At 36.1% G+C, this 27,560-nt stretch overlaps 7 protein-coding genes across 7 annotated transcripts; 3 read left to right on the top strand and 4 right to left on the bottom strand.

The window, feature by feature from the left end:
• Positions 1-2,514: 2,514 nt before the first annotated feature.
• On the top strand, positions 2,515-6,264 carry LOC122274041 (zinc finger MYM-type protein 1-like). The gene is made up of 3 exons (XM_087151293.1): positions 2,515-2,896; positions 4,312-5,543; positions 5,629-6,264. The coding sequence occupies exons 1-3, from the start codon at positions 2,515-2,517 to the stop codon at positions 6,262-6,264; spliced, it is 2,250 nt and encodes a 749-aa protein (XP_087007419.1).
• Positions 6,265-7,954: 1,690 nt separating this feature from the next.
• Positions 7,955-8,470, bottom strand: LOC147803407 (ATP-dependent DNA helicase PIF1-like). Its single transcript, XM_087151294.1, has one exon. The coding sequence runs from the start codon at positions 8,468-8,470 to the stop codon at positions 7,955-7,957; it is 516 nt and encodes a 171-aa protein (XP_087007420.1).
• A 122-nt stretch (positions 8,471-8,592) lies between these two features.
• On the bottom strand, positions 8,593-9,792 carry LOC147803408 (uncharacterized). The gene has a single exon (XM_087151295.1). The coding sequence runs from the start codon at positions 9,790-9,792 to the stop codon at positions 8,593-8,595; it is 1,200 nt and encodes a 399-aa protein (XP_087007421.1).
• An 8-nt stretch (positions 9,793-9,800) lies between these two features.
• LOC147803409 (uncharacterized) lies at positions 9,801-10,292 on the bottom strand. Its single transcript, XM_087151296.1, has one exon. It carries the CDS (start codon positions 10,290-10,292, stop codon positions 9,801-9,803), a length of 492 nt encoding a protein of 163 aa, XP_087007422.1.
• Positions 10,293-10,356: 64 nt separating this feature from the next.
• On the bottom strand, positions 10,357-12,189 carry LOC147803410 (uncharacterized). The gene has a single exon (XM_087151298.1). The coding sequence runs from the start codon at positions 12,187-12,189 to the stop codon at positions 10,357-10,359; it is 1,833 nt and encodes a 610-aa protein (XP_087007424.1).
• Positions 12,190-13,160: 971 nt separating this feature from the next.
• On the top strand, positions 13,161-13,607 carry LOC147803411 (protein FAM200C-like). The gene has a single exon (XM_087151299.1). It carries the CDS (start codon positions 13,161-13,163, stop codon positions 13,605-13,607), a length of 447 nt encoding a protein of 148 aa, XP_087007425.1.
• A 466-nt stretch (positions 13,608-14,073) lies between these two features.
• Positions 14,074-14,562, top strand: LOC147803412 (general transcription factor II-I repeat domain-containing protein 2B-like). The gene has a single exon (XM_087151300.1). The coding sequence runs from the start codon at positions 14,074-14,076 to the stop codon at positions 14,560-14,562; it is 489 nt and encodes a 162-aa protein (XP_087007426.1).
• The last annotated feature ends 12,998 nt before the right edge of the window (positions 14,563-27,560 follow it).

Raw genomic sequence — 27,560 nt, forward strand, 5'->3', positions numbered from 1 at the left:
CGCATTTATTGATGCCGGTCAGTCAGTTGTGTCACTGTTTACTTTCGTTAGGTAGCATGCGGTATTGTTAGGCTTGATTAGTGTTTTGTTTTTACTAAAATGAGCAAGCGATATTTACAATCATTTAAGGAATCATAATGTAGTGATTTTCCTGGCATTTTACAATCGCGAGATGGTGATAAATACGCATTTTGTAGCGTTTGCTCGTGCAACTTTATGCTTTGTCACCGCTGAAAAAATGATATTGTTGAGCACATGAAATCCAAAAAGCACATTAAAAATGTTAAATGTGCATCTGGATATTCAACAATAAATATTTTTTTTGAAAAAACAATTGATAATAAGTTTAGTGCTGATATTTTGAAAAAGGCTAAACGTGCCACTTCATCAATAGTCAAAATTTAGATTAAATACACGACATAAAAGCTTATTTTGTCATTTGTACCAATTATTATAACAAGGTTTCTTTTCTTTTCTTTTTTGGATTATCTTTGGATTTGGATTATCCAAGTTATGTCTTACATCTGGTTTTCATGTTTACTCTTTATTTTCAAAGTGTAATATTGAAAAATGTTTTAAATTTCACACATTGCTACATAATTTTATTGTAATACTTCTAACTTAATTAACCTGTTCTGAAATTATTAAAGCAATTAATTCTTTAATTTTATTATAGTGTCCATGATAAGTAGTTGCATAAAGAGAGTACCGCGACCGGGTTTTAAGGGGTTTTTCCTAGGTTTCAATGGAGGGAGGTTAAAAAGAATGTGTCCGGTGGGGTGATCCATCAAATGTGACAACTACTATAGTTGAGGGTAGTTTTTTTTTAATAATTTAATTTTAATATATATTTTTTTTAATTATTACTTTTTAAATTAATAATTATTATCTAGTAAATTTTTTTTAATTATTTTTTTCTAATACGAGTGATATTTGAAAAATGACACAAAAATGAAACCCGATGTCATACAATCAGGATTTAACATGAATGGCTTTATTAATCAGTCTGTAAGATGAAACATGAAAGTAATCTTGCAAGATAATGAAACAATTTTGCTAGATAAGACATGTTTCTGTAGGGTGGAGTGATGTCATTTCTTCGATTCAATTAAAACAGGAATACGCGATGTCATACAATCAAGATTTAACATGAATATGAAGTACGCGTCTGAAAGATAAAGCATGCATCACTTCTGTGTGGTCTAGAAAGACGAAGTGCATTGAAATGTTTCGCTTACAATGAAATTGTTAAGAAATTTTATAATAGTGTTAAAAACAAAACGCTTCATCCTGTTACACAAAATAATTTATTAAGCTTTGTAACTGCTCATTTCCTAGAATCAATTGATCTTGCTGAAATACTTCAAACCGCAAGAAATGATTTTTGTTCTAGTTCAGATTAAATAAATATGTTATTATTTTCCATTATATCTCTATGTGATTCATTCATTATTTTTCACAAACTGTAAATAGAACCAACCCTAATAATATTCTTCATTTATATTTTGCATTTCATACTGTTAACATAGAATCCTTTTATAAAGATCCCAAACAGCCAGCTAGTTTTGGAGGAGCGGATGCAATACATCGTGTGCTCAAAGGAAAAGAGAATGCAAGTACCGTTAAGAAGTGGCTCTCTTTTAAAGATTCTTATACACTGCATAAAAATGTTAAACGCAAATTTCAACGGAATAGTGTTTTGATGAGTGATATGAACAGGTAATTTCAAGTCGATTAAGTCGACATGCAATCTCTTTCTATTCTATCTTTTGCAACTAGCACAAATTTCTTACTATACTCCATGAATTAAAGAACTGATGACAGAAATAGCTGCAGGCAGTAAAATGGATAGGAATCCCTCTCATTTTTAAATAAGAATCTTTTTCTTCTTGTATAATGGTGTTTTCTTGAACTTTCTTTGTGATGAGATAAACGGTTTTTCTGAGTTCTTGTAAGTGGTATATTACCACAAAGAGCATTCAAAACACACTCGCACAGAGTTTTAATCTCACGCTTTGAACACTTTTTTATAAGTGATTTGCAATGTTTAGATCATTGGTGGGGAACCTGCGGCTCGAGGCCGCATGCGGCCTCTGCGAGGTTCTTGTGCGGCCTGGGCCTTATTATCGCACGGGCCTACGGAGCATGGGCCCTGGGCCCAGTGTCTGATGGGGCACTAAAGACACAAAATTTAAAACCTATAAAGAGCCATTTACACTGCATCCAATTTCCGAGATGCGCGCGGGAATGTTCTCAACAACAAACTGCTTACGCATGTGTGAATTTTATGCAATGAGAACGCTCTCTAAAGAAGAAAGCGATGCAGCTCGGCAGCTGAGGATACGAACTATTTTTGAGTTGGGGCTCTTATTGTTGGCAGCAAAGTGAATTTCTGATTTGTAAATATAAACACATTTTGCCTCTCGTAAACGTGTGTTGACAATGTCTACGAAACAGCTAAGTGGTCACGGTAAAAGAAAATTGAAGAAAAAATGAAATGATGAAAACAAAAAAATGAAAGGATTCATGGACAATTTTCTAGATAAAAATCCTACTGAGACTGAAAACGTACAGAATGCAAAGGAAGTTTCCATAACAGATAAAGTAGAACTTGAAACAGATGCCTTTGAACACATTTCTGGTACATCAGAATTTGATGATGTTTGTGAAAAATCATCCCCGGTTTGTAAAGGAACTGGTTTTGTTGAAGAAGAAATAACTACATTTAATCAGCAGGTAGATGATCCATCAAACCTGTCTGAGCATTTATGTAAATCAAATAATTCATATTATAGTGATGTTGGTTTATGGCCTGAAAGTTTTTCAGATAATTTTCGGGAATACTTTGTATTGAACAAACCTGAGCAGAACATTCAATTAATTGCCAACTCTAGATGTATGATTGGAAACAAAGAAAGAGTTTTGACTGAGGCAAGTTTTTTCAGAAAAAAGAAAAATAAAGAATTACCGTCATTCGGGGCTACTTTGTGCAGGATTTCGCAGTTTTTGAACTTTGACATGTAAAAAAAACTATGTTAATTCAAACTTTAGTAAAATTTATCGATATTATATTCATAACTGGACTCAGACGAGTGAATTTGATAAATATTGGCATTATTTGTATGTAATATTTACGAGTAATAAGTCAAAACATACCTTGCACAAAGTAGCCCCCAAATGGGGCTACTTTGTGCAGCGATAGGAATTCAGTTTAATAATCATGTTTTTAGTAAAATATTGATATAAAATTGTTAAAAAAGTTAATTGTTGACATTTTAAAGACAAAAACATCAAGATATGTAAAGATATTAGTTTGAAAATAATTTTCAGCATTAAAAAATCATTTTTTTGAAGAATTTTTTTCTTAAAAAGAATGTTTATTTCAAAACATTTGAGTTTAAACAAAAGAAAACCATATACATTTTTAAACATTGAAATGGATGAAATTTTAAAAATAATAATTATTACATATTCATTAACATTTATAATATTGTTAAATTTGAACATAACATCCTTGAATGAACAGGATAGAACTTGCTCTTCAGTTTCTGTCAAAATTACCCGATGTCCTATAAAATATATTTTTATGTGTTAAATCGTTTGATTAAGTCATTAGAAAAATCTTTGTGGAAGAAAAATAATAGTTTACCAGGAAGTTTCACGTGTTTCTTGTGAATTTTATTAGAGATAGTATTTCTGTGGATTTTGTACTTCCGAGAAACTTCTGCAATCGATATATCACCAACAACTGCTTGCACACATTGTTGCAGCTTTTCTAAAGTGTAATCACGGTAGTTTCTCGTTCCAGGTATTTTTTTATAACGTCTGACCATTTTTCTGTCGAAAAAAAAACGAATGAAACTTTGCACAAAGTAGCCCCAAAATGCATTTTTTTTCATTTTCCATTTATTTGTTATTAATTTTAAAATTTTTTTAACGCTAACATGATATAATTGTTTATTAATATATAAATAAAAAATTTTGCTCTTACGACAATTTTTTTATCAACGTCTTTGCATTTCACGGCTAAAGTTTCCACGCACACTTTTCGACATCCGACGTCCACGGAAAGTTGTTGGCATTGGATGAACGAAACACACTCTGAGATTGTTTTAAAATTCGAAAAAATGTTTGTAGTAATAGAAGAGACTTCTATCTTCAAATTCCATACATTTTTAACGTGAAATAAACATAATACTGAATAGCAACACTTGAAAAATGCCAAATTCGAATTTGCACAAAGTAGCCCCCGCTGCACAAAGTAGCCCCGAATGACGGTACTCAAAAGAGAATGGCTGGTTTATTCACCAGCAAAAAATGCAGTGTTTTGCTACATATGTAAACTATTCAGTGCTAGTGACCAATCGCTTTGCAAAGGAGGCTTTTCTTATTGGAAAAATACTTCAGAGAGGTTAAAAGAGCATGAGAACTCAATGGTTCATAGGAATTCTGTGCTTGCTTTATCTCAAAGGTTAACCTCTTCTATGAGAATTGATAGCAAGCTAGTGGAAGAATATGCAAATGAACGGTTGTATTGGCGAAAAGTGCTAGCTCGAGTTGTTGCAACAACTCAGTTTCTTTGCCAACGTGAGTTAGCATTTTTTGGAAGTGACGAGACAATTGGTTCATTTCACAATGGTAATTTTCTTGGCATTCTTGAATTATTGGGCAAGTTTGACCCTTTTTTAGCTGAACATTTAGCTAAATATGGAAATCCGGGGACTGGCAATGTAAATTACTTGTCTTCTACAGTTGTTACTGAATTAATCAGCATTATGAGTCAGAAGGTACTCGATAGAATTGTAGCAGAAGTACAAACTTCTAAATATTTTGGATTAATTGTAGACTCAACGCCAGACATCACACACAACGATCAGCTTTCAATTGTGCTACGTTACGTGGATAAAAGTGGTAGACCATTGGAAAGGTTTGTCAAGTTTTTAAACATTTATAGTCATGACTCCCTCACTCTATGCACAGTTATAACTAGTTTCTTAGAAAATTTAGGGGTTGATATTAAAAATTGTAGAGGCCAGTCATACGACAATGCCAGCAATATGTCTGGAAAATACTCAGGCCTTCAAGCTCGAATTAAAGAGATTTCTCCTACAGCTGAATATATTCCATGCTCTGCTCACTCTTTAAATTTGGTTGGAGTAGCAGCTGTCGAGTCTTGTGAACAGGCTACTTCTTTCTTTGGCCTGATCCAGAGTATTTATAATTTCTTCTCAGCATCGGCCCATAGATGGGCTATTTTGTCCGAAAAATTTAAAAATAAACTCACTGTTAAGTCCCTTAGCATAACAAGATGGTCTGCTGCTGCAGAAGATACAAAGTCATTGCAGGATGGATATAAGGATATTATGCAAGCTTTGTGTGAAATTTCAAGTAGTTCGAGTGAGACCAGTTCAACAAGGTGTGATGCAAAATCATTGTATAAAAAAATGGATAAACGACAAACAGCAGTTTTGGCTGTCTCGTGGGACACTATTTTGCAGCGTCTAAATAAAGTTAATATCCAGCTGCAAGCAACAGATGGAAATGTAAGCATTATCATACCTTTATTTGATTCAATTATAAAGTTTATTCAATGTATCAGAGATGATTTTGATACGTATGTTTCTAAAGCTTCACAATTGTGACTTTATTGAAAAGCGAAAAATTAAAGTTGTAAAAAATAGGTATCTTGATGATTCGAAATCCAAAGAAGTGGATTTAACTAGCCGAGAGATATTTATAACACAGTGCCATTATGTCATCTGTGACTTATTAATGAGCGAGCTAATAAAAAGAAAATCATCATATTTAATAATTGAAAACCGCTTTAGTTTTTTGATGCAGACAGATAGTCAAGATCAAGAGACATTAAAAAAGTCTGCTGAATATTTTAAAGAAATTTACAGTGCAGATGTAGATGAAGAGTTTGAGAGTGAAGTGCTTCATTTTCTCCAGTTTTTATCTGATGAATCTTTGACACCCCAAGAAAAACTAAAAATTGTTCGCTCTCAAAATATAACACACACATTCCCAAATGTTGATACTGCTTTACAAATTCTGCTAACTATGCCAATTTCAAATTGTACAAGTGAACGTTCTTTTTCTGCTTTGAAACGCATAAAAAACAATTTGCGTAATAATATTAAGCAAGATAATTTATCTTGCTTAAGCATTTTATCCATTGAAAGTGATTTGACCACAGAACTTGATTTCCAAAATGTTATTGATACATTTGCATCAAAAAAAGCAAGAAAAATGCCATTGTAGATATTTGTTCATCTTCTTTCATTTTATTTTTGAATGATTATATAGATATATATAATCTTTGGGTCTGAATATTTGTATTGCTTTAAAAAGAAATTTATCACATTCATCTGTATTTTGTTTATTATGAAAAAATTCTTGTGTTTTTTATATGGTATATTTCAGATAATTTAGCAGGTGGTTCTTTTAAATTTTGAAATTTCAAGTATTATATCAAAATCATTAATACATCGAATAGCAATATATTTTTGATCATTTGTATAGGATTATGAAATAATTTTTATTATACTTATAATTAGATCAAATGTTTGTTATAATTATTTATTTTTAACATTATTTTTTTTTATTCCTCTTTACTGATGAATAAATATTTGAGATGTGTACAATAACATTTTGGGAAACAATTTTAATTATGATTAACTTAAAAGTCAATGCTTTTAAAGGGGGCACTTAACCGAAGGCCAGACCCTGGGCCCATTTTCATCTTAGTCGGGTCCTGTGTGCGGCCCTTTGCCACCTAGTACAAAATGGTAGAGTTCGTTTCAAAAAACAACTATTGTACATCAACGCCATGACAGTTGCGCGAAAAATCCCGCCAAAGACTGAAAATTCCACAATGTTTATGTAATTTACTAGGGGGCTCCGCCCCCTGCTCGCCAACCCCCGAGAATTGCTACGCAATTCTTTTTTATTTGCTTCGCAAACAAATTTTAATACATTTATATAAGGATATAAATGCGCGGCAGAGCATAAGGGATTTTATTTAACAATGTACTAATCAACTTAATAATCAGTAAAATACAAAATTTTTAGTAAATTGCAAGGAATTCTATCATAATAATGAGATTCGAATACATATATATTAGAAGTTATTATAAGGGCATTAGCCGGAACTGAAGTTCCGTTACCGAAGCACGCGTGGCAGAGCAGATTTGATTCAATTCAGAGGGAATCATATACTGGATGCCGGACGCTCCCTTTAGAGTACTTCATCCCCCCCCAATTAATTGACATTCAAATTATAAAAACAAAAATAAAAAACAATCACAATTTACCATAATGGTTATCAAAGAAAAAAACTATGCAAAAAAATAAGATATTTACAAAACTTCTGCATAAACAATGTTCCTAAAGCAACATGATTAAATTCAAAGGGAATCATATACTGGATGCTCTCTTTAGAGGGCATCACCCCTCAATTAATTTACATTCAAACTATAGAAACAAAAATAAAAAACATAATAACAATTTACCATAATGGTTATCAAAGAAAAAAACTATGCAAAAAAATAAGATATTTACAAAACTTCTGCATAAACAATGTTCTTAAAGCAACATGATTAAATTCAAAGGGAATCATATACTGGATGCTCTCTTTAGAGGGCATCACCCCTCAATTAATTTACATTCAAACTATAGAAACAAAAATAAAAAACATAATAACAATTTACCATAATGGTTATCAAAGAAAAAAACTATGCAAAAAAATAAGATATTTACAAAACTTCTGCATAAACAATGTTCTTAAAGCAACATGATTAAATTCAAAGGGAATCATATACTGGATGCTCTCTTTAGAGGGCATCACCCCTCAATTAATTTACATTCAAACTATAGAAACAAAAATAAAAAACATAATAACAATTTACCATAATGGTTATCAAAGAAAAAAATATGCACAAAAATAAGATATTTACAAAACTTCTGTGTAAACAATGTTCTTAATTGAGGAACTTTCAATGTCACTATTTGCACCAACAATCTGAATTTTTATCCCAGACATGCTCCGGCACCTTGATAAAGCAACATATAGTTGGCCATGGCCAAATAGTGGAGAATTCTGGTCTATGTAAAGGCCAACTTTGTCAAAAGTCTGGCCTTGAGCTTTATTGATTGTCATAGCGAATGCGAGTCTGACTGGAAATTGCGTGCGATGCAAAACAAAGGGCAACTCTTTATTATCACCAGTATTTAAAGTAATGCGAGGGATGCAAGCTGAACTACCAGCTTTACTTCCAGTCATAACTGTACAAAAGAGAACATTTTTAGTTATTTTCCGTACAATCAAACGAGTGCCATTGCACAATCCATCGGCAATACGCAAATTTCTGATTAGCATCACTACAGCTCCAACTTTAAGTTGAAGATTATGAAGCGGCAATCCTGTGATATTGACTTTCGCCAAATATTCTGGCTGAAAGCGCAACATTACACTTTCATCGTCCGTTTCATCACCATCACATGAAGTAGCTTTATCATATGAACGGCATTCAATAATATTGCCGGGCAGTTTTTGTAGGACGGCACTGTTAAGTTTATGAACTTGATCATTTAGGCAAGAAGAACTGAGGTGCGTAATACATCTTCAGTTAGTATTTCACCGAAAACTTCACTAATTATGTTTTCACATAGGAATTCACGAACTGTCAGATGAGATACTGAACCGTTTCCAACAGTAAGAAGCCAATCACCGAAGCTTTGTGCTGTAGCACGCATATTTTTGTTAAGCGAAAATTGCTTTACTGTTTCCCACATCGGCAAACATTTCATTGTTCCATTCACAATTTGGTGTTTGCCTGCTCTTTTGATAACCGGCAAAACTTGTCTAAAGTCACCGCCAAATAGAAAGCATTTCCCTCCATATGGTGCTTCGGATTTCAATAAGTCTCTCAGGGTGTCATCAATTAATTTAAGAGCAACACCAGGTATCATCGAGGCCTCATCCCAGATGAAGAGAGCTGCATTGACTAATAAACGTTTAGTCCTTTTGTCCAAATAAATAGGGCTAAGTTGTTCTTTTGCTGATGGCATTGTCAATGGCAGCTTAAAAATCCGATGGGCTGTTCGGCCATTTGGTAATAATATGGCTGCAATGCCTGTCCAAGCCACACATATAATGTTTTTATTTAGATGCCTCTGGTGATGGTATAAGCATTTGTATAAAAAAGTTTTCCCAGTACCACCTGGGCCATCGATAAAAAATAATTTGTTGGAATTGTTAACATCATTAATGCAATTTATAATTTCTTGAAAGGCTTGTTTCTGTTCAAGGTTAAGTTTCGATATCAGATCTTGAGAAATTTCGAGATGCTGCTTTGAAGAAACTTCATCAACATTTGATGGTTCTATCGTAACAACAGATGGTAATCCATAGTCAGACAAAGTTTTGTCCTCACTGTTTAAACGGCTTTCAATTTCCAGAAGGCACTCATTCTCATTTGCATCTTCACACATGTAGCTTTTAAATTTATCCCACAACTGAATGGCATCAATTTGATTGCAAGCCAATAACAAATGTGAGAAAAAAACGCAGAGCTCTTTGGGCATCATAAAATGAACCACTTCTGTTAACATTTCCTCCATTTTATTGTCCCCATCACCAAATCCCAAAGTATAAGCTGCTTCACGAAAAGAGTTGAACGTTACGCCATCAACTGTTCGCAAATCCTCAAATGATACTGGACCACAAACATGATGTAGCAAATATTTTAAGAAGAATCGTTCACTGTCTCTGGGTGAAACGGCATACATGCGAACAACTATCTTATTATTTTCCTTCTTTTCCATTGGCGATCTTTTTGTACCCACACATAATGCTTTGGGATCTCGATATATTTCAAAGATCTTGCTTCCACACCATTCTCATTCAACTGGAAAAAACCCATCAACTGAGTTACAGAATTCACAGAATTTATGGCATTAACTTCTTGACCCTCTTGAAATGTTACCTGTTGATTACCAGGCAAATGTACTGGCAATCGAATAACTGTATGGCTGTTGTCATGCATCGGCAATTCCAATAAACGCCAAGCTGCCTCCATTGAGCTTACATATCGGCTATCGATGAACTCGTCAACTTCATTTCTTAATTGTACCCCATTATCATCATTCGAAATTGTCACCTTGATTCTGTCGTGCCCTTTGTTAACATATTTAAAAATGTATTTGTACGCCATTACACTTCCACAGTACTCCACATTGATATGACAATTGTATTTCAGAAGGAGATAGGCATTGTAGGGAACAACCATCGAATTATCGACAGGAATTTGCAAGTTTCCAATACGTTTGTTATAGAAATGCATATATCTCCTGTTATCTATATAAAGGAAAACCATCACCAGACATATCCGTTTCTTCTCGAAAAGCGAAAGGAAATTTTTTTGTACAGATGCCACTTGTTTTGTCATAACATGGAGTTGCTTCACTATGTGGGCCATGTAACATATGTTTGGACACTTTTTGATGCAGATTTGGAAAATTATCTTTTGGAGGTATTTCAGCACAGATAAATCTATCAATTGATGATGGGGTCAGCAATTTGTCACGTGGGTTGAGAATGAATAAACAATGGGCATGTGGGAGACCTCTCTTTTGAAATTCAATATTAAAAGTATAGCCCATTACTTTGCCAAAAACCTTTCCTGCAGCTATCTCTTTCACAAACTCCTCAAATCTGCAATAGAATGCTTGTACAACAAAATGTGGAATGTCACTTGCAGTGAATCCTGTTGGAAGTTGACTCAAGTATTCTCTAATTTCTGGCCACTGTGGATTTGCTGTGAAAGTTACAAACAAATCAGGTCGTCCGACATCTCTTGAGAGAGCCATACAGTCTTGGAAATGCTGCTGCATTGCTCTCGGACTGCCAACAAATGATGATGGAAGAACGACAGCTCGCCCAAGTCGTACAATGTCTGAGGTATTGGCGGAACTATACTGCACATGATCAATCAGCCCTTGAAGTGTTTCTCTCCGAAATAAATTCTGATGACTTTTGATATAATTCAGCCTGTTCCACTCCATAGTAATGTAACCATGTAGAATATATTGCTGGGATAAACGACCAGTAGAGGTGAAAATGTTAAAGTCTCTAAGCACTCGCAACCGCCATCCAAAATACTGTACAGTAGTAACACGACTTGATCCTGCATTATTTGGTACGTTTAGGGAATAACCAGGATCACCTGATGGAAAAAGCAACGGGAAAACCATTGGTTCCACATGATGAGACAGTTTATACATCTTTTGACACACAAACTGGTGTTTTGGGTATGCGATAAATTGTACATGATCAGGTATTAAACCTTCAGCACCTGTCACAACAACAGCCGACACTTCAGCAGCAGCACCAGATGTTGGCAGATTATAACGTCTGCCATCAGTAGTGGTCAACTTGTGAAATTCAAGGCGAACACTCTCCGTAGGATGCCTCTTATAAGCTTCAAACAGCGATTTATACACTTGAGCGTATGGGTTTAGCTGCATAACATCTTGAATGATTTTTAAAACACTTGGTTTGCAGCGCTCAGATGTTCGGCAGGCCAAAGCAGTTTCATTTTCATGGATATAGATTTGCGCACAACGTGGTTTTTCATTGTTCGCTGGCATGATGCTGGTTGTGGCCATTGCGTTAACTTCCCCACGAAGAGCAACACAGCTTATACCTTTAAATTGAATTTCTTGGGTTGCACAAAATGCTGCCATAGCAAAAGACGAATTGTGAAAACGTATATTTTGCCTGAAATTCATTGAGTCATTGTCATTTCCCAATAAAAGCTGTTTCAAAGTTTCTGGATACGGATGAGTTGGGTTCAGCTTTATCTTGCCATTGTGACAGCAATTGTGTTTTATTCTTCCATGCTCTGCTACAAAGGATAGTGCCCTGCAATGAGAGCATTCTACAGACATAGATCCAATCAAAAGAGGTGGACAGTCATCACTGTACGATTCTCCCAAATACTGATTTTCATCTATTTCTCGAAGACGATTAGCTGCCCTACTTCGATTTTCTCTTTGGCAGGCATTAGTAAGCTCTCGATTATTTTGTCGATTTATTCTTCGACGCTCTTGTTCACTTTGACGAAACGTGGGATCCAATCTCCGCTGTCTGCGATATTCTCGATCGCGATCTGTCCTGTCAGACATTATACTGAAATTCCAAAATTTAACCATTTTAAGGTAAGCCAGCCTCAGTAAGCTTTATAGTAGCAAACAACAAAAATGTAAACATTAAAAGATATCAATCACTGGATAGGCATAAGAATGATAAGATAAGATGAGATGTAATCAGCAAAAACCCACTCAAAGTAAATCAACAAAAAGCTTTGACGCGAATGCGTTCTCTTTTCTGATTGGCTTAAAACTGCATCCTCGCTTGGATTGGCTACTTCTTTCATACTGTCACGTGATACCTTAGATTTCATTGGCTGGTTCGACACCATCATTGGATTTTTTATATATATAGACATATCTAAAAGAAACGAATAATGTTCTATGTAATATTTATTTGAAAATAAATTAAAATTACAAAATACTATTTACAAAATTTGTTGGTTTCAGATCTCCCATTTGAGTGTCACACCTTGCTTTGGCTTCTCTGACTCGCATCTCTCAACGCTTCCCTGTTGCGATCTTCAGCAAACTGTAGTTAACAGTGCGTGCTTATAACAGTTACACGGCTTATAACAGTTGTTAAAGATATTATTTGATATTCGTTTTTTTTATCCATCATGTCAAATAGTAAGAGAAGAAAATTAGGTGATGAAAACAGAACATTTAATGTAGAATGGGAGTTAGATTTTTTCCTTACTATTGAGAAAGATAAAATGATGTGTTTGTTGTGCAATACAGTTTTAAATACTTTAAAAAAAGCGAATGCAAATAAGCACTATTTGACTCATAAAGAACATAAATATTTCGCTTTAGAAGGTTAATCACGAAAAGCTGCACTTCAAAAGTTGAAAAATGAGAAGCATCATCAGCAGGCATCTTTTAGTGCCTTTGTAAATCAAAATTCCGTTGCAGTTACGTATAAAGTAGCACTTATACTTGGAAAAAGGGGCAAACCATTTAGTGACATTGAAATAATTAAAGAATGTATTGTTGAAGCAGTGAGTATGTTAGATCCAAGAAATGTCGACAAATACAAACAATTACCTCTTTCAAGAAGAACTGTAACAGATCGACAGCACGAATTAGCGCAAAATGCAACAGAGCAACTTCATACAATTATACAAAATGAAGATGTTTATTTTTCAATTGCTTTAGATGAAAGCACTGATAAAACAGATTCGGCACAAGTTTTATATTTTATTCGTGCTATAACTAAAGATTTTCAATGTTACGAAGAACTACTTGTGTTGGGTACACTAACTGGAAGAACTCGCGGAGCCGATATTTTCGAAAACTTCAAAGAAGTATGTAATAAATTACAATTGAATGTCAGTAATTTAGTCAGTGTCTGCACCGATGGCGCACCTCCCATGAGAGGCAAAAAAGAAGGATTCGTTGCTTGGTTAAAAAAGGAAAACTTAAACTTGAAAAAATTGATATCATTTCACTGAATTTTGCATCAGCAAAATCTACCATTTTGCAAGACACTCTGGATAGAACCATTGCCATTGTCAACTATATTCGCGTAAATGCAATGCGTCATCGTGAATTTCGGCAGATGCTCTCTTTAGATGAGGAAACGTATAGTGTTGACCTACCATACTACTGCAAGATTCGCTGGCTATCAACAGGTCAGGTTTTGATAAAAGTTTTGTCTTTACGACGACATATTTTTAACTTTTATCAAGAACAAGGAAAACAATGTGATCTATCAGATGAAGTATTTCTCAGATACTTTGCATTTTTGTCTGATATGATGACAAAACAAAACAATTTAAATATTTGCCTGCAAGGTGAAACAAGGTATATTTATGAAATGTGGCAAAAGATCCAAACGTTTAGAAAAAAATTATCATTTTTCAAAACATTGCTTTGTCGATCGAAATATCTGCACAACACTTCCCGGAGCTAGCTAAAATGTTAAATGACCAGAACTGTGAAAATAAAATATTCGATGAATATGTAGGTGTCTTGGATTGTTTAATAGAAGAGTATACTAATAGATTTTCTGATTTTGACGAGCACACTCCTGCTATGAAACTGGCATTTGAACCACATTTAATAGATATATCCGAGGCTCCTGCAGAACTACAAATGGAGTTGATTGATTCGGGGGAAGATAGTATCATCAAATCCCTTTTTAACGCTAAAAAGGATCCTATAGAAATCTGGAAAAATGCTGTTGAATATCCATGCCTTCGAGAACATGCTCGCCGTTTACTTTCCTGCTTCGGAAGTACCTACTGTTGCGAGACAACATTTTCTCTCATGTCAAAAATAAAAACAAATTTAAGAACGCAAATTACAGATGCACATTTAGAGGATCAATTAAAGCTGTGTGTTACGAAGCTTGATCCAAATATACAATTACTGTCAAACAAAAAACAAAGCCAAATAAGTCACTAACTTAGTGAATAAAAAATATTTTTTATAATATTTTTATATTATTTTACATGTATATTATATTTAAAATTTTGTAGTATTATATTTTATTTTTTCTATATAATGCAATAAATTGTTAAATCTATAGAAAAACTATAATAATTTCACAAAAGTAACTTTCTTAGGTCAATCAGCTTATGCGGCCTCTCTTATTGCTGCCTAATTTAAATGTGGCCTCTAATGGTAAAAAGGTTCCCCACCTCTGGTTTAGATTTTGAGATCAATTTTATGAGTTCGTACATCACACGCAGACATCTCGCTTTCAAATGATTTCTGTTGTCATATGTCGAAGCTTTTTATAAATCTTCTTTGAGAAAACGAACAAATGCTTTTGCTTTGACAACGGCACAATGTTCAAAGTCAGGTGAATGAGCGGGGCAGGAGGAAAAGGAGGCATTAAATCATCTATTTTAGGGCAGCCAAGATCTTCTAAATCGTAGCACACTCTTCCAGATAGAAATTCCAATTTTTTTTTCTAGAGTCCTTTCACATAAATGTGTGAAAACATATCAAACAAAAATGTTAGAATGGTACGAATTAGGCGTAAGTCTCCAGTCCTCGATTCCAGTCCATTCGATGAATATTTCTCGTTATCCAATTGTATTGCATTTTCAGAAGGGCTGATAGTTCTTCGAAAGGGTACGGTAATTGGAAGGTGCATAGTCTAGAGATAGAACTACCTTCTACGGAATTGAATTGAATTGAATGTTGGGTTTAATGGCACAAAGTCCACAGAAGGACATGCTGCGCCAAACAAACGGTTTTAAAATAAAATCCTATGTAGATGTATACTACAAGTTTTTCCCATCAAAATCACACGGCATTTATAAAACTGAATACAACGAAACCAACGCATTCAAGAGTAAGTAAAACAAGATAAAATTTAAATGTAGTTAAGTATCATAAAACAGTTGCATTCAAAGCTGAATAAAGACACATAAAATTGTAAATAGGATAAAAACAGTTATATACAGTATAAGAGACCAATTGCGCGTAGAAACGCAAAAATGTTAGGATGATGGCAGTCACCTAACAAATCCTGCAGTGTTAAAATAGAACTACCAAAAAAGGTTAAACGATGACGGTTAAAACATGGGCAATAAATTAAAATGTGATGGATTGTGAGTAAAACGTTGCAAGTATTGCAGTGAGGAGAGGGTTCATCAAACAGCAAGTGAAGGTGGGTCAATCGAGTGTGGCCAATTCGAAGACGAGTAAGTTTGACGTCTGCCCTACGATTACGTAGCACAGGCAATGGATCTAAATCAATTTTTATAGCGCGCAATTTATTATTAATTTGGAGATCCCACTGCTGCAACCATAGAGACTTTGTAAGCTGTCGTACGTGTGTTTTTATATCTTGGTATGGTATAGACAGAGAGAAAGGGTTTGTAGCAGATCGTGCGGCAACATCGGCCAAGTCATTGCCCGGAATTCCGACATGACTCGGGACCCAACAAAATAAAATATCAAACCCATTTTTATGAAAAGAATTTAACAGATGATGTATAAAATTTAAAATTGGGTGAGTCGATTCTTCGAAATGTCCCAATTGGCGCAACACGCTCAAACTATCTGAATAAATGCAATATTTTTGAGTAGGCAGTGATGAGATCAATCGCAGTGCCAAAAGAATAGCTACAGCTTCGGCAGTGAAAATTGAACAAATATCTGGGATTTTAAAATTGTACGTGGCATCAGCAATGACGACGCCACAACCGACATGTCCTGGAGATTTTGAGCCATCTGTAAATACAGGGGCGTATTGAGAAAACTGATGACGATGGGAAGTGAAAAGTTGCTGAAATATAATAGGAGACACTTGAGCCTTATTATAAGCAACAAACTGACAATCAAACTGGTATTGTGAGATGGTCCATGGTGAAATGAGTAAATGCTCAACTGATTGTGATGGCAAATCACAAATAGACAAATTTTCAATAAGTGATCGCATGCGAACGTTAAAAGGGCGAATATGAGAAGGACGAGCTTCATAAAACCGCAACAAACTTGATGGTGTAGAATCACGCTGTAGAGGATGTGTAGCAGATGACATGATGCGAAAGTAATACGTCAAGGACAGCTGCATGCGGCGTAGGTCTAAAGGTAGTTGATCACAGATAACATAGAGGCTTTTAACAGGGGACGTGCGGAAGGCGCCGCTACATATGCGCAAGGCAGTATGATGCACTGTATCCAAGCGTCTTAAGTTAGAAGCGGAAGCAGTGCCATATACCGCACATGCGTAATCAAGACGAGATAATGTTAGCGCTTGATATATTCGCAGTAGGGCGATGCGATCTGCACCCCAAGACGTGTTTGAAAGCACTCGTAATATGTTTAGAGTCTTCTCGCATCGTTTTCTAAGCTGTTTGATGTGAGGTAAAAAAGTAAGCTTCTTGTCAAATATCAGCCCAAGAAACTTTGTGTTCTCAACTATAGGTATGACAGTGTTATTGATATGAATGGCAGGTTCATTATGAAGCCTGCGCAACCGACAGAAGTGCATGCAGGAACTTTTAGAGGGGGAGATTGTATGGCCATTCAGTTCACACCACTCCACGATTTTATTTACACTCAGTTGAAGTTGCCGCTCTATTACTCTCATGTCTGATCCTGAGCATGATACGTTCAAATCGTCAACGTAAAGTGAGCCATGAACTGTAGATGGTAGTATGTTTAAGATGAGAGAAATATGTACAATGAAAAGTATGACACTTAAAACACTGCCCTGTGGTACACCTTCAGATTGGATAAAAACATCAGATAGCGTATTGCACACTTTGACCCGGAAATATCTACGACTTAAAAAGTTTTTGATAAAAATCGGTAGATGACCACGGAGACCCATGTCGAATAAAACTTTTAGAATGCCGTAACGCCATGTCCGATCGTAAGCTTTCTCAATATCGAAGAAGATAGAGACTAAATGACTTCGTCGGACAAAGGCATTACGTATACGCGATTCTAAAAAAACTATATTATCCAGTGTTGATCTGCCTCTACGGAAACCACTTTGAAAATCTGGAATAAGTTTGTTTTTCTCGAGAAAATAAATGAGGCGAGAGTTAATCATGCGTTCAAATACCTTGCCGAGGCAACTCGTTAATGCTATCGGGCGATAATTAATTGGCTCCGTCGGGTCTTTACCAGGTTTCAATATTGGTATGACAATAGCCAGTCGCCAACTTGATGGGTATGTTTGCTCGGTCCATAATCTGTTAAAGAGTAACAGCACATTCTGCAAAGATGCAGAAGTCAAGTGACGAAGCATTCGGTATGATACACCATCAAAGCCGGGACTGGTATTGGGAGCTCTAGCCAGTGCTCTCTGTAATTCTTCAAATGTAAAATTACTATTGTACCGAAACCGCTGTCGAGTCGCAAACTGCAGATTAAGTCTTTCAGTCACACGTTTGTGAGCTTGGAAAACTGGGCTGTAGTTTTCAATGCTGGAGACGGCAGCAAACGTTTCACCCAAGATGTTACTCACATCTACAGGGTCAGAGTACGTGGTACCGTTTCTATCAAATACCGGAAGATGGAATTCACGGTAGATACCATTTGCTCTCTTGACCCTCGACCAGACTTGTCTGGTAGATGTTGTAGATGTGATGGATGAAACATAGCGAGACCAAGAGTCTCTCTGGCTTTGGCGCCGAGTCCTGCGTGCAAGTGCTCGAGCTCGTTTAAAGGCTACGAGGTGGTCTGTCGATGGATACCTGCGAAAGATATTCCAAAGTCTCTGTTGTTCTTTGTGAGCTGCGGAGCATTCAGCATTCCACCAAGGCTTCCGATGCCTAGGGAGAGAAGTTGATGTTTTTGGAATGCTGGTTTCTGCAGCATTGATGATTCTTGAAGTAACAGTTTCAACAACAGTTTCAATATTGTCATTTGAAACCATTTCATTTGTTATTTCAGCAAGTTGTGTGAAAAGGTTCCAATCCGCTCTATGATATATAAAAACAGATGGTCTGGGAGTAATATTAAAAGTAGATGAGTATGAAACTATGATAGGAAAATGGTCACTATTATGAAGATCATCATCAACTGAAAATTGTGAGAATGGTAAAAGTGTAGGTGAACATAAAGCCAGGTCAATGCAGTGAAAAGTACGAGTTGGTGCGTGAAAATAAGTGTCCTCACCTTGATTCAGTAGGCAGAGGCTATGATCTAGAATGATTGTTTCGATTTGATTTCCACGAGCATTTGTGTTGTGGCTTCCCCACAGCGTGTTGTGGCCGTTGAAATCTCCAATCAAAATAAAAGGTTTCGGCAACTGATTAATTAAAATGTTCAAATCACTTTGTGAAATGGGATCATTCGGTGGTAAGTACAAAGAACAAATTGTAATAGAGATGTTTATGTGAAGTTGAACGGCAATAGCCTGTAATGAAGATGATAGAGACAAATGGGATGAGGGAAAATGTGTAGAAATTAAAATAGCAACACCACCATTAGTTCGGTTACCAGCAATGTTATCGTTTCGGTAACAAATGTAGTTACGTAAATTAAAATTTTCTGATGATAACAAAAATGTTTCTTGAAGTGCTAAGCAAGCAGGATGATATTTAAAGACAATATCTCTGATATCAGAGCTCTTATTGCGCACGCTTCGACAATTCCATGAAATAATGGAGATAGACATTATTTCTTTGATGCGGAAGCAGCATTGATCGGAGGGTCATCGAAAATTGATTCATCATCTGAAGGATGTAAAGTAACTTCATCTTCCATTCTGTCAAGAATGTCCGATGAAACCTGATTTATATGATGGGCAAATTTCGGATTTTTCTTCTTACGTGAGATTCCAGGTTTCTCACTAGGTGGAAATTTTAAATTTGGGCGCTGCTTTAACGCAGGCTGAGGCTTTTCCGAGGAATTAGTTCGGAATGCTTTTGAGGGTGGAGGAGAGGTAGACGCAGGTCTGGTTGTTTTAGCAAAGTCAAACAATGGTTTCTGTTTAGTTTTCTGTGGGATAGAGGATTGAAAGGTATCTGTTTGTGTGCTGACTGTACGAAAAGTAGTTTTTGCAGCCGCAGAATAGGACAAACCCGGACGTGGAGTACGAGCAGTGACTATTCTCCGAGCTTCATCAAAACTTAAATTTTGTAGGACTTTGACAGATTGAATCTCTTTTTCCTGGGACCATTTGGGGCAACTCCTGGCATAAGCTGCATGCGCGCCCTTGCAGTTAATGCATAGGGGTGGCAACTCGCAGGAATTGTCATCATGGTCGGTACCAGAACAACGAGCACAGACAGATTGACCTCGACAAGCTGTTTTTGAATACCCAAATCTTTGACATTGAAAACATCTCAAAGGGTTAGGAACATAAGGTCTAACCGGGCAGTTGTGCCAAGCCATTTTGATTGAAGATGGTAACTTTGGTATATTAAAAGTAAGAATAAGGTGTTTCGTAGGGATGAGTTTTCCATCCCTGCGAATCCTTATCCTACGGACAGCAGTGACATTTTGTTCTTTCAGTTCTTCTGCTATCATTTCCTCTGAGTCATGAATAAATTCTGAATCGGATATAACACCTCGACAGGCGTTGAGTGATTTGTGGGGTGTAACATTGACTTCAAATGAGCATAATGTTGTGCACGTTTCTAACAAGGTGGCTTGCTGTTGTGATATGATTTGTATCAACAGGTCACCGGAACGTAGTTTTTTCACAGAGGTTACCTCTCCTAAAACGGAGATTAGGGCCTTGTGAATCAAGAAGGGAGAGACTTTAGTAAATGAAGTATTTGGTACTTCGGGATTCATCAATTTAATTATATAGAATCGAGCGTAATCACATGGTAAAGGAGTTGTTCCGCTGTTTTTGCTCTACCTTCTACGGCTTGAAATGCAAGTTCTTTGATGATGTAGGTCCCTGATGGGAGTGGAAAACCGTCAGAATCAATTACCACGGCAGACATCTTATCGGCTAAGAATTCGCAGTCGAAATGAAGTTAACGAGGCTGGTACACATAATAAGTATCTCCAGGAAACATTCCAGTGCGCATGCGCAAGGATTCATCTGTATCACATTTCAAGTCCATGAGTAAATATCCAAAAGGTTTTGAAGTGGCATCTTCATAGCATTCTTGAAAAAATTTAACTTTTCGAGGGTACAATTGACGTCCTAAATGTGTAATTTGCGATTCGTCTCTTCGATTCTTGAATAATACAAGATAATGAGCATTTAAGGATATTTCTCTAATTTCCTTTCCTTTATGAAAAATGTTCTGAACCACAAAGATGATATTTAAAGATTTATGATGAGAAAACTTTGTAAATTGTTTTGTTAATTGAGGATCATTTCCCAATTCACTCATGAGATCATCAATCACAATTAATGCATCTGAATATTGATTCAAATCGGATGGAAGTCCTTCATGAAAAATAACGTTAGGCATCTCATCGTACAATTATTGATAAACACCATAACACCAAACTATAGATTTTGGGAAAGGCTGTAACATTTTGTTTTCGATCATTTTCTTGATGAAATAGCTTTTACCACTACCAGTTGGACCTGCCAGGACGGCTGCAAAGGGATGCTTGGATCTTGCTTTTATACTTGTGGCCTGGTCTTTTGTCCCCCATCTATCTACAAGTTAGATTTTTTTCCTCTATCCATATTTCCTCTATCCTCCTTATTTTGGTTTACAATTTTTTTTCTTCCCAAGTTTCCTGCAACGAATAATGCCCGAATGGTATGGTGCTGACCATATCTTCCAAGACGTATATTTTTTGATCGTGAGGAGATAGTGCCATTTTATTCGAAGTAATCGAGGAAATTTCATGGCTCTTAGAACGTATTAGGTTCATTGAGTTCATGAGCTCTCGATGTTCAAATAAACACTGCCTATAGTCCTCGAAATCAATTTTTCGATTAATAGCGGCCTTCTTCTCACCCTTTAACTTCTTTGTTACTTGGACACCGACTTTGTACGCGTACATTTTGGACCTTAGATCCACGAATTCCGTCATGATTTCCCCCTTGGTTTCATCCTTCATTTTCCCCAGAATCTTTTTATTGATTAAGGGGAAACCAAAGATGTTATCCAAGGGATAATCGGACGTATCTTAAAGGTCTAAGGTCTCCATCATGTCCGCATACACATCTTTAGTCGGGATGTTGTAGATGAAGCTGTCAGCGTCCGTGTAAAGAAGCTTCAGAAGTCCGCCATATCTCGCAACATCTTGGAGTAGTGAAAAATCATACATTAACGTTTTAGAAACGTCAAGTATGACCATCCCAATGGCAATCGGCTTGTTGAAGGTGAGGACTGTCCGCTTCATGTGAAACGCTACCAGATCTTCAGAAAAGATTGTTCTATCCTGGAAGTTGGACTTCGCAATCAATTTTTCTGCCTTCCTAGCATTACCGCAGAGTCTGACATCCACCCTACGCCTGATGTTCTCCATGGTCTTTCCGAACACTGCTTTGTTCATGAACTTGTAGAAGTTTCTCTCAAACTCATTGCTGGCAGCTGTTCGGATTTGAGTGTTTAAATCAATGTATGATGTTAACCACGGAGCCTGAGTAAATTGGAGAATCCTGTGAACTCTGGTGAGTTTGAGGCCGTGATGCAAATAGAGCTGTAGGTTTCTATAATACAACACATACCTCTCATTGTTGTATAAGGTAGTCAGGAGTCTCCTTTCTTTGCAGCCAAGTGGTATGGCTGTCTCAGGCACAAGTGGAAGATCAGCGTGATCATCATGGATGGAGGTCGGATATTCTAAGTCAACTTCCAGGATGGATCCGACTGAGCTATCTAGTGGAGTCCCCAACACATCCGTAGCAGGATCAATCCAATGAAAATCCTTAAGAGAGAGGAACTGAGATTCGGCCCAACCATACAAATTATTGGCGTCTAGGTACAGGAGATAATTTGATGGTAGGGCTTTATTGTAATCCGCCCCCATATAAGGATTGTTGGCTCTCGCGCGTCGGTGAGAGCACTGAGAGATCCCACAACGGATTCCATTCTCTACGAACAAAAACATGTTATAATCCACTAACAGCTCCAGTTGGACTACAGTCTTCTTTAGCATAGCGTCCCATGACAGTCCTGGTGCCGTGTAATACCAAGCGGGATCCAGCCTATAAGTCTTCATGCAGACCGCAAGCAGCAGCACATCCGACTTAACGTACAAGTCAGCATACTCTCCGAGAGTGCTCAGCTCAAAAGCATTCCACACTCTTTGAGCATGCTCGTAGTCAGCCGTAGTGATGCCGACCTCATTCAGGCGATTATAGAATGCATCTTGAGGAGGCAAGGAAGTCTCATTGAACTTGTCTGGATGGTAGATGTAGTCTACACCCCCTTTCGCAGTAGTAGAGGCACTTGAGACGGTTGAAAATATCTCCGGATGAGCCTGAACTGGTCTTCCGATAAGTTCTGGGCGAGTTTGTCCAGGCTGCTGGCCATGAATCGAAAGGAGTCGAGGAATCGAAGACTCAGCCTCTTTCCAACTTGCTTCGAAAAGGAGATGTACTTCTCTGTGTTCTCTCGTATGACAGTAATATCCCCATCGTCTCCGCCTAATTCCTTAATGAAGAGATAACTATCGTACCCGGACAAGTTGTGGATGATTTCCGGAATAAAGTTAGGCGTCTTCGCCTTCAAGTTTCACGTGTTGCAGGAAATACCACGGAGTTTCTTGGTTTGATGATCGTGGTCTTTCACCTGAAAAAGAATATGCGACATTAGAAAATGCATTCATATTAATAAATAATCCTGTAAAAAATTTAACTTTAACAGTGTGTCTACAGAAAATTCAGTTTCGTCACTTTCATAGGTATTATCATTTAAAGTAACGTAACATCTAATAATAATATAAAGTATAATCTAATAATGTATCTCAAAATATCGTTAAATAAGAAAAGTTAAAGAACGGTGGTTATAGTCACGGAAAATAAAAATACAGAGTATAAATTTTAAATTGCTACTTAGATTTAAAAAAAAAAAAATTCTTAGAAAAATTTGGTATTATTTTAAATACAAGTTCCATTGATAAAAAAAATCAGCTTACAATTTGAGTACTATTAAAATGCTTTTAGCAAGAAATAATAATATTATTTACGCATAAAACTCACAATATATTGTTATAAAAAACTTTAAAAATTATTTATAAAAAATATTCAATTGATTATATACAAAAAATTTGGTATTATTTTAGGTACAAGTATCACTGATAAAAAAAATCAATTTACAACTTGAGTACTATCAAAATGATTAAAGCAAAAAATAATCATATTATTTAAATATGGAAATAATTTCATTAAAAAAAGAACTAAAAACTATTTATGAAAAATATACAACTGATTATATATGTATATAATTCTAAATTTAGGTTTTTTTTATTTGTAAAAATAATAATAAATCTAACTCTTCGCTCAAATTCTTTTTAAACATGCAAATAGAAATAATAAATATTTTAAAATAATTTTAAAAGTCGCTTACCTTGTAATTATTTGGGGACAACTTTTCCGTACACATGTAGCAATGGGTGGCTGCATTAAAGTTTCGCTGCTCTTCCTCGGTCAGTGGGTCCACAGGTAGAGGATGCTTGTAGATGCGGCGAATATCCTCTGCCTCCAATTTCATTCTCTTCATGAAGACTTTCTCGGCATTAGGACCCCTATAGATAAATGGTTCCTTGTATGGTCCCATCGTCGAGGCTATGTAGTAGCAGAAGCTGATGGGCTCGTGTTTTTGATATGCCTCACAGAGCCTTTGGGGTTGCGTTGGCACGTGTCTAAAGGCCTGGTGAGACACTCGAAGTCGGCATAGATGACGAATGGATGCGTATGCTTGATATTTTTAAATGATAGCCATTTATCTTCGGGCATCTGTACGCAGACAGCTTCGTGCTGGCTGCAGCTGAGTTTATGACGCTGGAGCACTGGTTCTGTTTGAAAAAAATTGTTAACAGCGTCTTTCCGTTGTGTTTCGAATACTACTTGGAGAGAAGCCAAGCCGAGACAGATCTTTAATCCAGGCACAGTGAGAGAATGAAGCATTGGTGAGGTAGATCAGGTCGACATAACGAGTTTGCTCTGCCTCCGTAATCAATCGAGGATATACTTTATCCTCTTCGGTTATCCCGTACACATTGATGGAAATGTCATTTAGCTTCTCGAATTTGTGGACATCCTGAAGTTTCACGAGAAATTCTATGCCAGTAAAGTCTAGAGTAGGGATGTACGCTACATAATGATGACATCGAGAAGCACTTTGTTGGTGATCCCGTACGGGATGGAGAGCAGAGAGTACAGCCCACATAAAACAACAATTGTCTTTGTTTTCCACGTTGATGATGGCTTGCTTTGCCTTTATGGCTGGTGGTAGCTCGATATAGCATGAGCCTCGCAGTGGACTGTACTTGTTTATCCATATCTCCAAGTTGATGATTTCCTCAAGGACCCATCCGGAATCCTTGCCTTCAAAATCATCTGCTACCGCTAGTATTTTGTCCACCTTTGCTCCATAGACTTCATTTAGATCAGAGGCAGTCAAGATGACCACGTTTTTGGTCTTAGAGTTCTTGACTTCGCTGACTATACCGTTAGGAGTTACTTTCCCGTAACGACATAAGAGTCGGCAGTTCACTTTCCAATCGTAATCAGCGAGGTGGAAGGAAACGATGCCGACAAAGTCTTCTCGTTTTACCTCGAGAAATGTCCTTAAGTTCTTGATGTGATCATCAATAGGGAGACGAATATTTTTCACCCTCCCTTCGAAAGCTGAGAGAGGATCCGAAGTAGTAGCAGCGTGAGAGGTAGATGCATCAGCAGTTGGCCCGACAAGACAAGGAACCAGAGCGGTAGCAAGGGTTGTAGTAGCATCAGTCATCTGTTGAGGTGAACGTACGTCTTGGTGACAGGAAGAGGCAGGCACGAGATCCAGGAGAGGGTGCTTAGGAGTAGGCAATGGAGTAGCAGCAGCAGTTCGACGCTTATGGACATTCATATGGCTTTTCAGGTGATCGGCTCTGGAGAAAGTTTATGAACAGTCTGGGAATTGGAGGTGTTTATCACCGTGCATGGAACGTTGATGTCGTAGCATACTTGGTCGGGTTGTAAAGCTCTTCAAACAATCAGAACACAGAAACCTTCCCTGATCGACTTGATCTTCCTTCAGCATTGCATCCAAATCTTTTCCGGTAGGGTCTCCAAAATCACACATGGCAAGCACTTCATCGTTCACAGGCAAAGAAGCACTAAGTTCTTGACTCATCTTAAAACTTGATAAATTGTCAAGCATTAATAAAGATAACTACTAACGAAACTTTTAAATAAAAAGTTAAACAACAAACAAAAACTTCAGCAACGATGACAAATAAAAAATTAACGAAAAAATCTAACGTAATAACAAAGAGAGAACAAACTAAGTTTGGAAAAGCGCCCTGAGAGAGGTAATCCTACAATCAGAATAAGGTCTCTGGGCGAATGCATTAGATTTTTTACTGTAGTCGACTACCCAAAATGCATTGCGAGCGGTTATGTAATGCTTGTTCCGATTGGTTAAAAATGATATCATTATTTTAGTTCATTAAAATTTATTCTGATTGGCAGAAAAGGACGACAAGATTTTCTGACCCCACCCCCATGGAACATTCGAGAAAGATCTAATGAAACAAGACCGAACAAGAAGTGAGCAAAACATTTCAATGTGCTTCGTCTTTCTAGACCACACAGAAGTGATGCATGCTTTATCTTGCAGACGCTTACTTCATATTCATGTTAAATCTTGATTGTATTACATCACGTATTCCTGTTTTGAATGAATCGAAAAAATGACATCACTCCACCCTACGGAAACATGTCTTATCTAGCAAAATTGCTTTCAAGTTTTATCTTGCAAGATTACTTTCATGTTTCATTTTTCAGACTGATTAATAATAAAGCCATTCATGTTAAATCCTGATTGTATGACATCGGGTTTCATTTTCTTGTCATTTTTCAAATATCACTCGTATTAGAAAAAAAATTATTTAAAAAAAATTTACTAGATATTAATTAATAATTAAAAAGTAATAATTAAAAAAATTAACTAAAGAAAAATTAATTTAAAAAAAAGAATAAAAAAATATTTATTAAAATTAAATAATTATAAAAAAAAACACCCTCAACTATAGTAGCTGTCGCATTTGATGGATCACCCCACCGGACACACCCTTTTCAACCTCAATCCGTTGAAACCTAGTAAAAAACCCTTAAAATCCAAAAACCCCGGTCGCCGTACTCTCTTTATGCAACTACTATGATATCAATAATATATATATATACATTAAAATGCAAGTTTTAGTTTACTTCCTGATGGATGCAACTTGTTTTAGTTATCCATGCTTAATTAAAATGTTTTGAAGCGTTCTTGGAAGTGTGAATTTTTTCCTTAATTTTAAAAATATGGTTGGAGCCCTGTGTTAACCTATTATTAATAAATCATTTTTCTTTTATGGATTACATATTTTTTCCATTATGATAATTTCTGAAAATAACTATATTAACTTAATCATTACTTTATAAACATATTCAAAATTCTATTTTATTGATTAGATGTACAATTCTTTATAATGTTTACTATTCAAAACTGATTTTAGTATTGTAAATTATATCTTCTCACTCTCAGATTAAAAAAGGGAGTTTTTGATTATCAATTCCCTAATCTTGCGTTCAAATTTATACAGTATAAAATCTTCTAGATTTTTTTTCCGGGAGGTTGGCAGGTAGTGACGAGATAAGTATGTTCAAAAATTTTATTTTTGGAAATTTAGAATAATTTGTTTAGAATTTCATTAGAATTAAAAAAATAAGAAGAAATGAAGAATGCAATTAATTAGAAGAGTTTTTTTGCTAAAATTACTTCAAGCCGACGTCAGAAAGAAAAGAGGGCAAGAAGAAGGATAGCTTAAGTTTTCATAGACATGAACAAGTGAATTACATAGCAGAAAAA

Source organism: Parasteatoda tepidariorum, chromosome 9 (assembly GCF_982258835.1).
Source record: "Parasteatoda tepidariorum strain Cologne lab strain chromosome 9, Ptep-v5.0, whole genome shotgun sequence".
Taxonomy (NCBI): Eukaryota; Metazoa; Arthropoda; class Arachnida; order Araneae; family Theridiidae; genus Parasteatoda; species Parasteatoda tepidariorum.

What these genes read in the sequence shown, in the direction of transcription:
- LOC122274041 (XM_087151293.1), top strand. Translation starts at nt 2,515, where the DNA reads ATGAAAGGATTCATGGACAATTTTCTAGATAAAAATCCTACTGAGACT. An exon ending in ATTAATTGCCAACTCTAGAT is followed by an intron (nt 2,897 to 4,311) that starts GTATGATTGGAA and finishes TTTATTCACCAG; the next exon opens with CAAAAAATGCAGTGTTTTGC. An exon ending in TGCAAGCAACAGATGGAAAT is followed by an intron (nt 5,544 to 5,628) that starts GTAAGCATTATC and finishes ATGTTTCTAAAG; the next exon opens with CTTCACAATTGTGACTTTAT.
- LOC147803407 (XM_087151294.1), bottom strand. Translation starts at nt 8,470, where the DNA reads ATGTTGCGCTTTCAGCCAGAATATTTGGCGAAAGTCAATATCACAGGA.
- LOC147803408 (XM_087151295.1), bottom strand. Translation starts at nt 9,792, where the DNA reads ATGTATGCCGTTTCACCCAGAGACAGTGAACGATTCTTCTTAAAATAT.
- LOC147803409 (XM_087151296.1), bottom strand. Translation starts at nt 10,292, where the DNA reads ATGGTTGTTCCCTACAATGCCTATCTCCTTCTGAAATACAATTGTCAT.
- LOC147803410 (XM_087151298.1), bottom strand. Translation starts at nt 12,189, where the DNA reads ATGTCTGACAGGACAGATCGCGATCGAGAATATCGCAGACAGCGGAGA.
- LOC147803411 (XM_087151299.1), top strand. Translation starts at nt 13,161, where the DNA reads ATGTTAGATCCAAGAAATGTCGACAAATACAAACAATTACCTCTTTCA.
- LOC147803412 (XM_087151300.1), top strand. Translation starts at nt 14,074, where the DNA reads ATGTTAAATGACCAGAACTGTGAAAATAAAATATTCGATGAATATGTA.